This window comes from Pteropus vampyrus, unplaced genomic scaffold, assembly GCF_000151845.1.
Source record: "Pteropus vampyrus isolate Shadow unplaced genomic scaffold, Pvam_2.0 Scaffold55, whole genome shotgun sequence".
In the NCBI taxonomy this organism is placed as follows: Eukaryota; Metazoa; Chordata; class Mammalia; order Chiroptera; family Pteropodidae; genus Pteropus; species Pteropus vampyrus.
Genome location: NW_011888836.1, coordinates 4,300,337 through 4,316,338, shown reverse-complemented (window position 1 = coordinate 4,316,338; position 16,002 = coordinate 4,300,337). Strand labels below are relative to the sequence as shown.

At 39.1% G+C, this 16,002-nt stretch overlaps 1 protein-coding gene across 3 annotated transcripts in view; it reads left to right on the top strand.

Moving 5' to 3' along the window:
* Nucleotides 1-9,755: 9,755 nt before the first annotated feature.
* Nucleotides 9,756-16,002, top strand: part of LAMA3 (laminin subunit alpha 3) — a 64,627-nt gene continuing 58,380 nt past the window's right edge. Inside the window, exons 1-3 of one of the 3 annotated variants that reach the window (XM_023530807.1) lie at nucleotides 9,756-9,903; nucleotides 9,992-10,316; nucleotides 15,811-15,924. In XM_023530807.1, coding sequence (XP_023386575.1) covers nucleotides 10,116-10,316; nucleotides 15,811-15,924 — 315 coding nt within the window. In that variant the 5' untranslated portion in view covers nucleotides 9,756-9,903; nucleotides 9,992-10,115. Of the gene's footprint in view, nucleotides 9,904-9,991; nucleotides 10,317-12,300; nucleotides 13,262-15,810; nucleotides 15,925-16,002 lie in introns of those variants that run through there. The other 2 variants (XM_023530808.1, XM_011360441.2) reach the window with 2 other exon arrangements.

Here is a 16,002-nt window from a genome sequence, read left to right as displayed (position 1 = left end):
TGAGAGGGAGAGAAAGAGACTGAGAGACTGAGAAACAGAAGCCTCAGTCGTTTTATAACCTAATTTCAGAAATGACATATACTTACTTCTGCCATATTCTGTCCATTAGAAGCCAGTTACTGAATCCAGCTCACACTCAAGGGGAGGAGAATTAAGCTACACCTCATAAAAACAAGAGTAGCAAATATATGGACATACTTTTAAAACTACCGTAGCCCATCAAAAAGGCAATTCAGCTGACCCTTGAACAACACAGGTTTGAACTGCAGGGGCCCACTTACATGTGGATTTTTTTCATCTTGTAAACAGATGTCATAAAGTTACAGTATTGATAAATACTGTACTATAAGTATATTTTTTCTTCCTTATGATTTTCTTAAAAATGTTTTTTTCTCTCTTTATTGTAAGAATACAGTATGTAATACACATAACATATGTAATAGCCTGCTGTTGACTGGATTCCAGTTACAGTTTTGGGGAGACAAATGTTATACATGGATTTTCAACCGTGTTCTGGGGTTGGGGGTCGGCCCCACTAACCCCTGTGTCATTCAAGGGTCGACTGTACTCGATAAGATGATGTAAGATGTTGTCTTGGAATACTTCCAGATTTTCAGATCATAGGTCTGTGAAACTTTGTCAGGTTATAGATTCTAGGGCAGAACTTCGGTCAATGTGGAAGCCAGAAATGCTTCGCCTTCTCCCCTGCTGCAAGTTATTTGCATTCTTCAATAGGGTTATTTTGTCCTTGCTTGCTCTGAGGTTACATTGCTTCTGATTTCCTTCCTTAGTTACTGTTTCTTTCTTGGGTGGCTTTTACTTTAAGGGTAGGAGGTGTCAGGACCAGAGGTGAAGCTGCTGTCAAAAACTATTACCATTCACCTCCACATCTCTACCACCATTATGCTACGTATGAGGCCCTGAGAGAAGGTCTGTACACCTAATGAAGTAGTCAGACATGTACTCAGGAGAATGCATAATCTCTTTGGAAATATTCACCATCTGCTCTCAGGGGAAGTTTTTTTTGAAAATTTATTTTTAGAGGTTCATTTTGTAACAGACAGATATTAACCAATTCTCTCAGTTAAATAAGAAACCAATGGCCTAGATTTCTTAGAATATCTGTGGACTAAATAAGCATTTTGGTTTAGTAGTCATCTGGAATTAAAGGATCTTAGTTGTTTCTGTGTGACTGTTATTTTTTCTTTTTAACAGACGTATCTTTTGTTTATAAAACTCAAGTATGTTCTTGTTAAACATTTGATATAAAATGGTGTAATGTAGAATGTTGTAATGTCATCTTCAATTCTATTGTCTAAGGATGACCCCTGTTAATAGGCCGATTGTGTACCTTTCCAGATCTATATGCCTATGTACTTTTTATATGAGTTAATGGTGCCATGGTCTTTTTTAATATTTGTACTATTGGTCCGATTATTTCAATTTTAGGTTTCCTCATATGGTGGCTACCTCACCTACCAAATCAAGTCCTTTGGCCTACCTGGTGACATGATTCTGCTGGAAAAGAAGCCAGATGTGCAGCTCACTGTAAGTATTAGAACATGACCCAAATAGCAAGAAGTGATGGTTACAGATGGTGCTGATCCAATTTTAGGACATGTTGAAAAGAGGCTAACAAAAATGTTTGGATTAAGCAATTTCCCATATTTTATAGAAACTGAAAGAGAAGTTTAGAGTATGTAACACCTCCTGAGAATCCTCTGCCCCCCATGATATCCCTTTCCAGTATTCTTAACTGTATTTCACCCTTTCTTCTTTCTCATGATTTCACCTTAAACTTTTTTTTTTAATGTTTCTATCTTTGCATTTAGTTTCACAAGTGTTTTTGAGCCCTTCCTGTTTACAAGATCATTTTGCTGGGCTTATAAAGGACGGGCAATCCTTGTCCTCAAAAAAGAGTGTAGTCTAAGAGGGGAGATAAAAGAAATATGCAAATAACTATAATCCACTGAAGAGTAAGCATTTGGACCACAGTACACTGTGTGGGAGCTAGGGTCCAAGGGAGGACTTACATATCTGATAGGCCCTCAGAAGGCATCATGGAAAAGGCTAGTTTTGAGCTATTCCAGTAGCAGAGAATGAGATGAACTGAGGCAGAGGGGCAGTGCTTAAGGGGTGACCAGTCCAACTTGCCTAGATTGTCATTGTGTGTCACGTCATCAAAAACAAGCCTGGAAAGGTAGGAAGAAGGTTGTTTTATGCTATATAGGCAATTTGGCTTGATGTAGAAAGTGAGGAGCAACTTTGGTTTTTTGAGAAGAAAAGTGACATCACACACTATGTGCCAGCCACACAATCCAAAATTGCAATCTAGAACATCCCTTGAGATCAGCAATGTAACATCCTGCATCGAGTCCCCTACAATGTATGGCACAGAACTTTGAACACAGATTGGAGTGCCATGGCTTGAAGTTGACTCTGCTTCTGGTTTGTGTTCTATGATTAATGCAACGCAATGACAGCTTCCTGAAGGGTTTTCTTGTGTCATTCACTGTAAAATAGGGACCAGCAAGTCTCACACATCTCAGTACAGTTGTGGGCCTTGCATTCTGGCAGATTTTTTTATGTTCAAGCATTGCCATGTTGTTTTGTTTTTACTGCCACCCAAATTTATTGAATTATTATTTTAAAAACCCAAAGGAGCCTTTGCAAAACACCTTGAAAATGAAGCACCAAAGATTTTAGAGTTATAGTCTAATGAAAAATAAATAGCTCCTCAGTAAAAATACTGTCATGGCAGTGCTTTATTTCAGTTTCATTATTTTCGCATTTATCTCAAGTTCAGGCCATTAGTATACCTATATTTTACTGCCAAAGAGTTTATTATGCAAACTGTTGGAATTCATGGAGAGGTGATGATAAAACTTTCTCTTTAATCCCACCTTCGAACATGGAAAAAAATTTAGGCTCATGAAACATTTATTCTGCTGCTTTGTTCCAAACCACTGTAATTAAGAGCCTATGGGGCATGTTTCTTAGGTTAAGGTTTTAAATGATTTGTGATCGCAGATAATGCTCGTCTTTCTGAAACTCCAGCTCTAATGAATGGAACCCTTTGGGGTTTGGTGCTACGACAGAAAAGCTGGGGCTTTTATGTATGTGTTTGGGGTGGGGGTACTGATGATAGGTGCTGACGTTCTCATTGTACTCAGTTAGGAGTCCCTCAAAAGCCACTATAAACGGGAAGGGGGGGTGGAGGCTGAGAGTGAATGAGGTTGGATCCCAAGGGTAAGGGCTGTGGGCCTAGTTCCCTCTTCGTGTGCCAGCTCCGAAGCTCCCTGGCTCTGCAGGCTGCACTGCTAGGCCCTGCTAACCTTTCTGCCTAACCCACCCACTAAAGCACTTTCTTGCTACCACAATCAGGCCCTGTAGGCAGTAATGGAACAGCATCTCATGCATTGACGGCAAAGCATGAGAAGCTTTGTTTTTTGTTGTTTTAATTTTTCCGTCTTTTTAGCCATTTCTGGTCAAGGGAATTTTGGGGTTTTCTATTTGTGAAAATACACTGTATTGACTATTTTTATTCTGCTTCCAGGTGACTAATCCTTTTACCAGTAATTTCATTTCAGAACTATTTTTTAGAATCAGGCACTGCATGTAATGCAGAGTCACCGAAATTTGTTCTTAGATCAGTCATACGCTTTAATACATCCCAGCCAGAGCACTTGTGCATTTGTGTTTTCATTAAACAGGGTCAGCACATGTCCATCATCTATGAGGAGCTGAATAACCCACGGCCAGACCGGCTGTATCACGGGCGAGTGCAGGTGGTGGAGGTAAAGGAAGAGCATATATAAAATGTTTTCTAAAGATCTTCTTGTTCTTTGACTTTGTTCTTTTAAGCAGTTGTGATTTTTTACTTACTTTATGAATTTAAAATATTATATTTACATACATATAATTTATATGTATAAAAACTTTAAATGTACATTATATAAAATATACAGAGTTTCATCCTCACATGGCTTTGTTTCTACCATCTTTATGACACTGAGCCCTGTCTTTCCTGCTTTACAGTTAATTATTCTTGTGTGTATGAGCTTGTCAGTGCTTTATTTAGCTCCCTCTCATCATTAGGCCTCCCTCAGTGCCTGTGACCCCATGAGTAGCCAACAAACCCTTGGGATGAATAGATGGAAAAGCCACAAAAACATCTAACACCAAAAGAAATAAGATTAATAGAGACATATAAAGGAAAGCTCACTAAATCATAAAACATTGTGTTCCATCGACTTGATTATAACTATGCCTTTAAAACAGTGTTCTGTTTGTATTATTAAATATATCCAATACCTCAAGATGATACTTATTCAAGTACCTTGAACTCCCAGACATATTTTCACATTCTGTACAATGAAATACTATGTGGCAATAAATGAAACAAAGTATTCATACCTACCACAATAGGGTAGAACCTCAAAAACATTATACTGAGTGAAAGAAGCAAGACACCAAATATATATTATATGATTCTATTTATATGAGAGAGGTGATGCCAACAAAATGGTGCACTAAGAACCTCCAAAACTTCTCTCCTCCATAAAAGCAATGGGAAAACAGGCCTACTTGGTTAGAATCAACTATTTCAGAACTCTGGAAATTAATCAAATTTTTGCAACAATCTGCAAAGCATTTATTCAAGAGAAATGGATGAATCTTGGAAAGAATAATAAGTTTTGTGGCTGGTATTCTCTATTCCCACCTCACCCCTCCAGCTCCACAGTAGCCTTGAAAATCAATAGCCCACCTTCAAGATGAAAGCCAGTAGCCTAGAAGCCATCAGAGGAGACAAAATGGGACTGGAGCCCTTACAAAGCGTCATTCCCAGAGAATTGTCAAAATCCGTCTGGAGTTTTCTAGATGATCCCATTTCCAAGGCCGTGTTTATTGAAAAGCTCCAACACAATATTGGGAATATAGAAGGACTCAAATATTCAAGTCTGTATGCATGCTCAGGAAAGACCTGAGAAGGAAGGCCCTAAGCCCTCACCTCTGGGTGACTTTGAAACTCTGTGAAAACAGGAAATGAAGGCTAAAGCAGAGTTGTCAGCTTCCTGGATGAGTGTTGGAGGCGTCCCCCAACATGCACACAGAGCCATTTTGTAAAAGCTAGGAGACTTTTGGGTTCCAGGTATTTAAAGAAAACTCTGTCCAGTCATTAGCTGACCACTAAGCTAACCAAGCAGGGCCTTTAGACCACACAAGACAATGATTTCAGGTTTTACAGAATAAAGAAAAGTCACCAAGCAAACACACAAACAACAACACAAACAGCAATAGCAACAAATCTGGAGAGGGGTGAGAATATGGCTTCCTGAGTTGCCATAGTGTATTATTTTAAATGTCCAGTTTTCAACAACAAGAAAAAGTTACAAAACATGCGAAGAAATAAAGTATGGTTCATTCACAGGGAAAAAAAAAAAAAACTGACAAATAAAACCTGTCCCTGAGGACATTGAATTTACTATAAAAGTTTTTAAATCAACATTTTAAATATGTCAAAGAACTAAAGAACACCATGTTTAAAGAACTAAAGGAAAATGTGAAAACAGTGTCTCACCAAATAGAGATTATCAATAAAGAAATATAAAATTTAAAGAAGAACCAAATAGAAATTCTGGAATTGAAAAGTACAATAACTGAAATGAAGAATTCCCTAGAAAGGATCCTATGGACTGAATTATGTCCTCCATATTCATATGTTGAAGCCATGACTCCCACTGTGGCTGTATTTGGAGTAAGGAAGTATTAAGCTTAAATGACATGTGGAGCCCTGATCTGACAGGATTATGTATGCCGTATAGTACGTCCTTATAAGAGGAGATATCAGGAAGGAAGCTCATTCTTTCTTTCTGCCATATAAGGACACAGCAAGAAGGTGACCATCTGCAAACCAGGAACAGAGTTCTTACCAGAAACTGAATTGGCTGGTACCTTAACCTACAATTTCTAGCCTCCAGAACTGTGAGAAAATTAATTTCTGTTGTTTAAGCTACCTAGTCTATGATCATTTGTTATAGCAGCCAGAGCTGACTAAGACAAGGAATCACCAACAGATTGAGCAGGCAGAAGGCAGAATGAGCAAACTTTAAGAAGGTCAATTAAGATTATCGGGGAACAGGAAGAAAAAAAGAATGAAGTAAAACAAACAGACTCTCAAAGATATTCAGAACATAATCAAATGTACCAACGTGTGCATAATAGGAGTGCCAGAAGGAGATGAGAGAAAAGGAAGAAATAATGGCAGAAAACTTCCCAGATTTGGTGAAAATAATTAATCTACACATTCATGCTCAACAAACTCCAAGTAGGATAAATGCAAGAAATTCATACACAGAAACATCATAGTAAGGATATCGAAAGACAAAGACAAAAAGAATATTGAAAGCAGCTTGAGAGAAGCACTTTATCATGTACAAGGGGGTCTTCAATAAGATTAACAGCTGATTGTTCACCAGAACCCATGGAAGTCAAGAAGGCAGTGGTATGACATTTTCAAAATGCAAAAAGAAACACACTATCAACAAAGAATTGTATATCGGGCTAAATGTCCTTCAAAAATGAAGGAGAAATGAAGGTATTCTATTGTAAACAAAACTGAAAGAATTCATCACTAGCCAACTCTCTTTACAAGAAATACTAAAAAGGAATCCTATAGACTGAAATGAAAGGACACTAGACAGTAACTTAAATCCACATAAGAAGCAGAGCACTGGCAAAGGTAAAACTATATAGGTAAATAGAAAAGACATTAGAACTATATCTTTTGATCATGACTCTTTTTTCTTCTGTCTGATTTAAAAGACAACTGCATAAGGCAATAGTTATAAATCTGTGTTGGTGGACATACATGCATAAAGATGTAATTTGTATAGAATAGCACAAAGGAGCAGGGGAGGAAAGGAAGCAAATGGAAACCAAATTTCTGTATACTGTTGAGATTAAGTTGGCATTTATATAAATTGTCTAGCATGGACAAGTTCATAGAGACAGAATGTAGCTTAGTGGTTGCCTGGGGCTGGGGGTGGGAATGGGTGATAACTACAAATGGCCACGAGTATTCTTTTGTGAGGGATGAAAATGTTGTAAAATTACATTGTGATAATGGTTGCATGCTTCTGTAAATTTACTAAAAGTCGTACATTTAAAACGAGGGAATATTGTTATATGTAAATTATACCTTGAGCTGTTAAAATGTAAGTATTATATTTATATTTTAATAATAATCATTTTTTGAATGTCTAATACATGCTAGGCACTGTGCTGGATACTTTGTATACATTATAGCATTAATTTTCTTTAATCCTCATGATAGTCCTGAGAGGTTAGGCACCATTACTATAGTATTAAAGAGATGCGAAAACACTTCAAAGGAGGCAACAGAATCTGAAGGTTAAAAGTGCAGGCTTTTATGGGAAAAGATGCTTAACATCACTAAATCATTAGAGAAATGCAAATCAAAGCCATGAGATACCACCTCACATTCATTAGGATCCTACTAAACAAACAAACAAACAAACAAAAAACAGAAAATAACAAGGGTTAGCAAGGATGTGGACAAATTGGAACATGTGTACACTGTTGGTGGGACTATAAAACAGTGCAGTTGCTGTGGAAAACAATTTTGAGGTTCTTCAAAAAATAAGAAAATAGACTTACTATATGATCCAGCAATCCCATTTCTGGGCATATATTCAAAACAATTGAAAACAGGATTTTGAAGAGATATTTGTACACTCACATTCATTACAGCACTATTCATAATAGCCAAGAGGTAAAAGCAGCTGAAATGTCCATCGACAAATGAACAGATAAAGAAAATGAGGCATGTACATACATTGGACCATTATTCTACCTTAGAAAGGAAGGAAATCTGTCACATGCTGGAACATGAATGAAACTTGAGGACATTAGCTAAGTGAAATCAGCCAGTCACGAAAACACAAATACTGCATGATTCCACTTCTAAGAGTTATTTAAAGCACTCAAATTCATAGAAACAGAAAATACAATAGTGGTTGCCAAGGGCTGGGGACTGGGGGAGGGGGAAGAAATGGGAAGTGTTGCTTAATAGGTGTAGAGTTTCAGTTTTGCAAGATGATAAAGTTCTAGGGATCTGTTGTACAACAATGTGCATGTAGTTAACAGTATTGTAGTGTAAAATGAAAAATGGCTAAGGCGGTAATTTTTATGTTATGTATTTTTTACCATTATAAAAAAATAAAATAATATGAATGTGTGCGTGTGCAAGAAGATTGTACTTTCCGTCACAACCATGTAAATTTAATGAATGATCTGAGCTGCATGACTCAGTTGGTTGCCATATACCTTTCTCTCTTACATTTTTCTCACTGACTTTATATTTGTACAAACAAAAGTGCATTTTAAAATAAGCATACCATTGGGAGATTTTATTTTATTCCTTCCTTCCTGCCTTCATTTTTTTCCCTTTCATGGGAGATTTTATTTTATTCCTTCCTTCCTGCCTTCATTTTTTTCCTTTTCATGTGTTACTCTCTCTTCTTGGGAATAATCTAGGACATCTGACTTCTGGATGTAAATCCACTATCTTAAATGTACCTATCTTATTTTATTTTCATTTATATGCATTTTAAATGTCTTTTCTTTGACTTTTTCTGGGTGTCTGCCTCTTCCTGGAAGTGAGCTGGCCAAAGGGAGACCTTGCCTATCTGTTTTCACATGTAGGGAAACTTCAGACATGCCAGCAGCGGTGCTCCGGTGACTCGGGAAGAACTGATGACGGTGCTGTCTAGACTGGAAGATGTTCGCCTCCGAGGCCTCTACTTCACCGAGACACAGCGGCTCACCCTGAGTGGGGTGGGGCTAGAAGAAGCCACTGACACAGGAAGTGGACGTAGAGCACATAATGTAGAGATGTGTGCCTGCCCCCCTGAGTACACTGGTGACTCATGTCAGGTAGGAAATTCTCTTATTCCATTAAATTCCCACAGGGGACTCCTGGGGCTGACTCTCCTGGCTGCTGTCCAGCACTGCTAGATGGTCTGGGGCACTCTGTCAGGGTCTGCTGGGCTGTAGCTTCTATCTCACCTGGACCACCTGTGGGTATTAAATATGAAAAGGAAATCACAAATGTCTCAAAGTCCATAGGAAAGCCCCAGGAGCCCAGTAGGTCCTGGGGGTTGTCAAAATAAGGATTTTCCCATAAGTAGGAAGAAGGCTGCCAGTTGGCACCCCAGTATTTGAGCTACTGCTTTCCCAGTTGCTGGCCAGGGGTTTTCATGCCTTTCTCTAATCCAGGGCCTCTCCCCAACCATCACCCCCAGAAGAGTTATAGTTCAAAGTATATCTTAATTCTTTGAGGGGAAATCAAAGTCCAATTTTCTAGCTCACAGCAGCTCCTTATTTGAGGTCCAGTCAACCAGACTCGTCCTCGGGTGATTAAAATGTGCCATAAAATGAAACCATTTTATATCTCAGGCCGTAAGTGTGTTCTCTTCCTAAAGAGAGGGCAAGAAAGCACGACTGTTATTACAATGATCAGAAAATAGCAAATTGTCCTTCTGTGTGTCCCATAGATATCCTTTATGTTCTCTTCTGACCTCTTCGTAGCAGAACACCTCAAGGTGATCTGCACATAAGAGTTTCTTTTTTAATCTGCAAATATATTACCTGCAGTGGTTTTCTGGGGACTCTTGTCTTCAACGTTTAGTCCACAGGTGCCTACATTCTTCTCCCTTCCTTCTCTCTCTTTTGTAGCCTGATTAAATAAAATATATAGCCGAAGGGAAAGAGTGGAACGGCTTACCACCCTCCTGCCCAGGGCGTGTCCTTCGCACGCATGACTCAGCCTGTGATTTACAGCCGCTCTAATCGGCTAGTGCCGTCTGTCTGTGGGGCGAGGTGGGTAGAAGGTGATGCTTGCCCCACCTCGCAGGGATTACAGAGCGGTGCACTTCCATATGGGACTGTTATGTGTGCTCTCTCACAGGCTGACTCATAGGTGAAGTTTACAGGTGGGGCCTCCTGCCGCAGACAGCCTGCCTTACCTGAGTCAGGCGGGCCTGGGCACCGAGCAGGAAGGGCTGGTATAAGAGGAAGAGACAGAGGTTTGCATGCAGCCAGCAGGACGCCCAGGGACCAGGATGCCCCCAGCAGTGAGGTGGTCAGCCCAGAGTGTGGGATGGCTGTGGATCTTCGGGGCAGCCCTGGGGCAGTGTCTGGGGTACAATTCACAGCAGCAAAGACTAGTGTTTCTTCAGCCTACTGGTCAAAGCCACCTGCAAGCAAGCTATATGGAGTTGAAACCCAGCCAGGTAATGTCCCTTTTAAATTTTGGTCTGGCATGGGGAAGCGTTCCCAGCTTTGTGACATTTTAAGTTTTAGGGTGATGAATGAGTAATGGGTGGGCTGGGGGAGGGGCTGATGGTCTCCCTATCCAGTCACTGACAGTGTTTATTATAGCGCCTAACAGATTGCTCTCCTGAGCTGTTAACCACAAACGCTATAAACATCAGCCCACCTGGAAATGCCTATACAGATAGGAGTTTGAATACTTGTGGAATGTTAATATGCAATAAACTTTGTGCCCTTCTAAGAGTAACCTAAGCGTTGGACAAAAGAATCCAATGCCTACAGGCTTTCAGATTCTGCTTGGAAGAAAAATTACCCATAAAGTAAAACATTAGAATCAGTAAATCTGTTCTAAAAAAGTGATGAGATCAAGTTTGTGTAGTACCTAACAGATGTGTTTCATTTGCCAGGCATTAAACACTTAAAAATTCTGTTCTTGCTCTTTAAATTTCCTGTATGTTACATATATACTTACAAAGAAATAGATCCTTTAGCTGCTGAAATAGCCCTGGAAACCTGATAGGGACATAATTTTATCATTTGTACTATAAAAGTTTATTGGAAATTTACCCTGAAAAATTATGTCAAAAAATGATTAGCTATAAAACCTGTTTACTGAACTAATATTAGGATATATTCATTTTCATTTAGAGTAAGTTTGCAATACAATCTGAATATGTGAACTGAATTTAACATAAAATCTGGAGTTTGTGTGCTATGTAGAGTTAAAATTATTATCTTTCAGTAATTGATAGTCACATGATACATAACTCTTGCAGAGTACTTTTTCTGATTCTAATCAAAATTAAAATGAATAATTTAACTTTAATCGGGATAGACTATCCTCCCCCGAAAGCATGTTTAATTAAAGCTTTTACTTTGGTATGTTGTCACGAATGAACTAGATATACTTATTTATTTGGATAATTTGTTCTTTACCAAATATGGTCATTTTATAAGCATGTAATGTGATATATGGTGATAATTGTGAGGTACGTTCCACTTATTAGCAGAGGTTATTCGTTTGTAGATATCATACCATCACTGGCTGAATTTCATTCACATGATTCTCTCGGTTGTGCTTTCAGCTAAAGAACATTCCTTTCATACTTCGATTCTCCTTTAGACAAGCCTATTCATATAACACATAAAGTAATCTAATTTTTTGCAATGTGTTCTTTTGCCTAAACATGGTTTCTAATAGATGAAAGGAAAAATATATTGGAAACTATAGTCTTATTGTGTACGATTTGTAGTCACTGATAATTTTGGAAGAAGCTCCTAGCAGCGACTGGAATATTCCACTCTGGGGTGTACAGGAGGCTTTTTTCTCCAGCCTTCTCACGTTGACTCTTCCTCTTCCCCGCTTAACCGGGTAGAAACTTTTATGGCCATAGCTGAGTCAGAATGGCCAGTTCAGAGTTTTCCCTAACTGTAGTTTCAGAGTCTTACAGACATATGTGCTGTTTAAAGAGGATTAGATAAAAGATTTTTTATCTTGAAATATTAATTTTTCTGATGCTTTAAAGATAGGACAAATAAAAGATGAGTGAAAGACACTAGGGGCAAATCTGATTTTAATCAGTGCACTGATTCACTCTGCCAAAGTAATGAAAATGTCTACAATTCTTTCTAAAGACAGGAATCTAAATAATTTTTAGAGTCTGGTGTAAGAATAATTTTTTTTTCTGTTGGAGGTGTTTTTAACTAGAATCCTTTAAAAATATATTAGTTCATCAAAAAAATGTAATTCTTTCATCCATATGAAAAATAATAACTTGTGTTACATTTTCCCATAAGTAGGAAGAAGGCTGCCAGTTGGCACCCCAGTATTTGAGCTACTGCTTTCCCAGTTGCTGGCCAGGGGTTTTCATGCCTTTCTCTAATCCAGGGCCTCTCCCCAACCATCACCCCCAGAAGAATTATAGTTCAAAGTATATCTTAATTCTTTGAGGGGAAATCAAAGTTCAATTTTCTAGCTCACAGCAGCTCCTTATTTGAGGTCCAGTCAACCAGACTTGTCCTCGGGTGATTAAAATGTGCCATAAAATGAAACCATTTTATATCTCAGGCCGTAAGTGTGTTCTCTTCCTAAAGAGAGGGCAAGAAAGCACGACTGTTATTACAATGATCAGAAAATAGCAAATTGTCCTTCTGTGTGTCCCATAGATATCCTTTATGTTCTCTTCTGACCTCTTCGTAGCAGAACACCTCAAGGTGATCTGCACATAAGAGTTTCTTTTTTAATCTGCAAATATATTACCTGCAGTGGTTTTCTGGGGACTCTTGTCTTATAACGTTTAGTCCACAGGTGCCTACATTCTTCTCCCTTCCTTCTCTCTCTTTTGTAGCCTGATTAAATAAAATATATAGCCGAAGGGAAAGAGTGGAACGGCTTACCACCCTCCTGCCCAGGGCGTGTCCTTCGCACGCATGACTCAGCCTGTGATTTACAGCCGCTCTAATCGGCTAGTGCCGTCTGTCTGTGGGGCGAGGTGGGTAGAAGGTGATGCTTGCCCCACCTCGCAGGGATTACAGAGCGGTGCACTTCCATATGGGACTGTTATGTGTGCTCTCTCACAGGCTGACTCATAGGTGAAGTTTACAGGTGGGGCCTCCTGCCGCAGACAGCCTGCCTTACCTGAGTCAGGCGGGCCTGGGCACCGAGCAGGAAGGGCTGGTATAAGAGGAAGAGACAGAGGTTTGCATGCAGCCAGCAGGACGCCCAGGGACCAGGATGCCCCCAGCAGTGAGGTGGTCAGCCCAGAGTGTGGGATGGCTGTGGATCTTCGGGGCAGCCCTGGGGCAGTGTCTGGGGTACAATTCGCAGCAGCAAAGAGTAGTGCTTCTTCAGCCTACTGGTCAAAGCCACCTGCAAGCAAGCTATATGGAGTTGAAACCCAGCCAGGTAATGTCCCTTTTAAATTTTGGTCTGGCATGGGGAAGCGTTCCCAGCTTTGTGACATTTTAAGTTTTAGGGTGATGAATGAGTAATGGGTGGGCTGGGGGAGGGGCTGATGGTCTCCCTATCCAGTCACTGACAGTGTTTATTATAGCGCCTAACAGATTGCTCTCCTGAGCTGTTAACCACAAACGCTATAAACATCAGCCCACCTGGAAATGCCTATACAGATAGGAGTTTGAATACTTGTGGAATGTTAATATGCAATAAACTTTGTGCCCTTCTAAGAGTAACCTAAGCGTTGGACAAAAGAATCCAATGCCTACAGGCTTTCAGATTCTGCTTGGAAGAAAAATTACCCATAAAGTAAAACATTAGAATCAGTAAATCTGTTCTAAAAAAGTGATGAGATCAAGTTTGTGTAGTACCTAACAGATGTGCTTCATTTGCCAGGCATTAAACACTTAAAAATTCTGTTCTTGCTCTTTAAATTTCCTGGGTGTTACATATATACTTACAAAGAAATAGATCCTTTAGCTGCTGAAATAGCCCTGGAAACCTGATAGGGACATAATTTTATCATTTGTACTATAAAAGTTTATTGGAAATTTACCCTGAAAAATTATGTCAAAAAATGATTAGCTATAAAACCTGTTTACTGAAATAATATTAAGATATATTCATTTTCATTTAGAGTAAGTTTGCAATACAATCTGAATATGTGAACTGAATTTTACATAAAATCTGGAGTTTGTGTGCTATGTAGAGTTAAAATTATTATCTTTCAGTAATTGATAATCACATGATACATAACTCTTGCAGAGTACTTTTTCTGATTCTAATCAAAATTAAAATGAATAATTTAACTTTAATCGGGATAGACTATCCTCCCCCGAAAGCATGTTTAATTAAAGCTTTTACTTTGGTAAAGTTGTCACGAATGAACTAGATATACTTATTTATTTGGATAATTTGTTCTTTACCAAATATGGTCATTTTATAAGCATGTAATGTGATATATGGTGATAATTGTGAGGTACGTTCCACTTATTAGCAGAGGTTATTCGTTTGTAGATATCATACCATCACTGGCTGAATTTCATTCACATGATTCTCTCGGTTGTGCTTTCAGCTAAAGAACATTCCTTTCATACTTCGATTCTCCTTTAGACAAGCCTATTCATATAACACATAAAGTAATCTAATTTTTTGCAATGTGTTCTTTTGCCTAAACATGGTTTCTAATAGCTGAAAGGAAAAATATATTGGAAACTATAGTCTTGTTGTGTACGATTTGTAGTCACTGATAATTTTGGAAGAAGCTCCTAGCAGCGACTGGAATATTCCACTCTGGGGTGTACAGGAGGCTTTTTTCTCCAGCCTTCTCACGTTGACTCTTCCTCTTCCCCGCTTAACCAGGTAGAAACTTTTATGGCCATAGCTGAGTCAGAATGGCCAGTTCAGAGTTTTCCCTAACTGTAGTTTCAGAGTCTTACAGACATATGTGCTGTTTAAAGAGGATTAGATAAAAGATTTTTTATCTTGAAATATTAATTTTTCTGATGCTTTAAAGATAGGACAAATAAAAGATGAGTGAAAGACACTAGGGGCAAATCTGATTTTAATCAGTGCACTGATTCACTCTGCCAAAGTAATGAAAATGTCTACAATTCTTTCTAAAGACAGGAATCTAAATAATTTTTAGAGTCTGGTGTAAGAATAATTTTTTTTTCTGTTGGAGGTGTTTTTAACTAGAATCCTTTAAAAATATATTAGTTCATCAAAAAAATGTAATTCTTTCATCCATATGAAAAATAATAACTTGTGTTACACTGGAAAGAGACGATATACTAGAGATAGAAATAATCAAAGTGATATTGAACAAGAGAAGACCACACGGGAGATTTACTAAAACTGGGTCTTTTAATGCTCAGTCAGAACCAAACATATCTGAAAAGTTTGATATAAGAATGCAAGCATGTTCCTCTCCCCTGCCCTCCTAGTTTGCCCACAGTCTGATGAGTGGCAGTGAAATGATTCCATAGTCCTGCCATGGTTGTGTAGATCCCAATGAAGACTCCCTCACCAGCCTAAATCCCTCACCAGCCCAAATCCATACTTGGACAGGGAATGGCTACCAAAGAGAACTTGAACTTGGAGAGATTTGCTTAGAGGTCCTCCCCACTAAGGATTGAGGTCCCGGTCCCTTTTGCTCTTCCAGCACTCCACGCCTGCACTTGCCCCAAAACAACTGGCGTAAGAAGGAGAGGAAGCCCCTTCTGCACCCACCCTCCACGTTTCCCTCTCTCTGGCTTTCCCCACCATGTGACTCCCACTCAGGCACAAACACACACACTCCCACTATGGCGTGGAAACAAAAGAGAACCTGACCAAAAACATAAAGCAAGTAGACCTGGCTAGTGTTTGAAAGTAGAAATTCACACACAGACCAAAGGGAAGAAGGTAAAGCAAGGGCTTGACAGTCAGAATTGTCACATGCTTTGGATAATAATTTCCTTTCTTTGTATTGACTAAACACTTTGCTTGAAAAATAGGGTTGTAGCCCTGGATACTATTGGGATAACAGAGGTTTATACACCGGACGGTGTGTTCCCTGCAGTTGCAACGGACATTCAAATCGATGCCAGGATGGCTCGGGAATCTGTATTGTGAGTAAATTGATGTTCTAATGCTACCTGTGGGCAATGTGTATCTCCCTACTGCAGCCCCCTGCTAGGCCCTGAGAC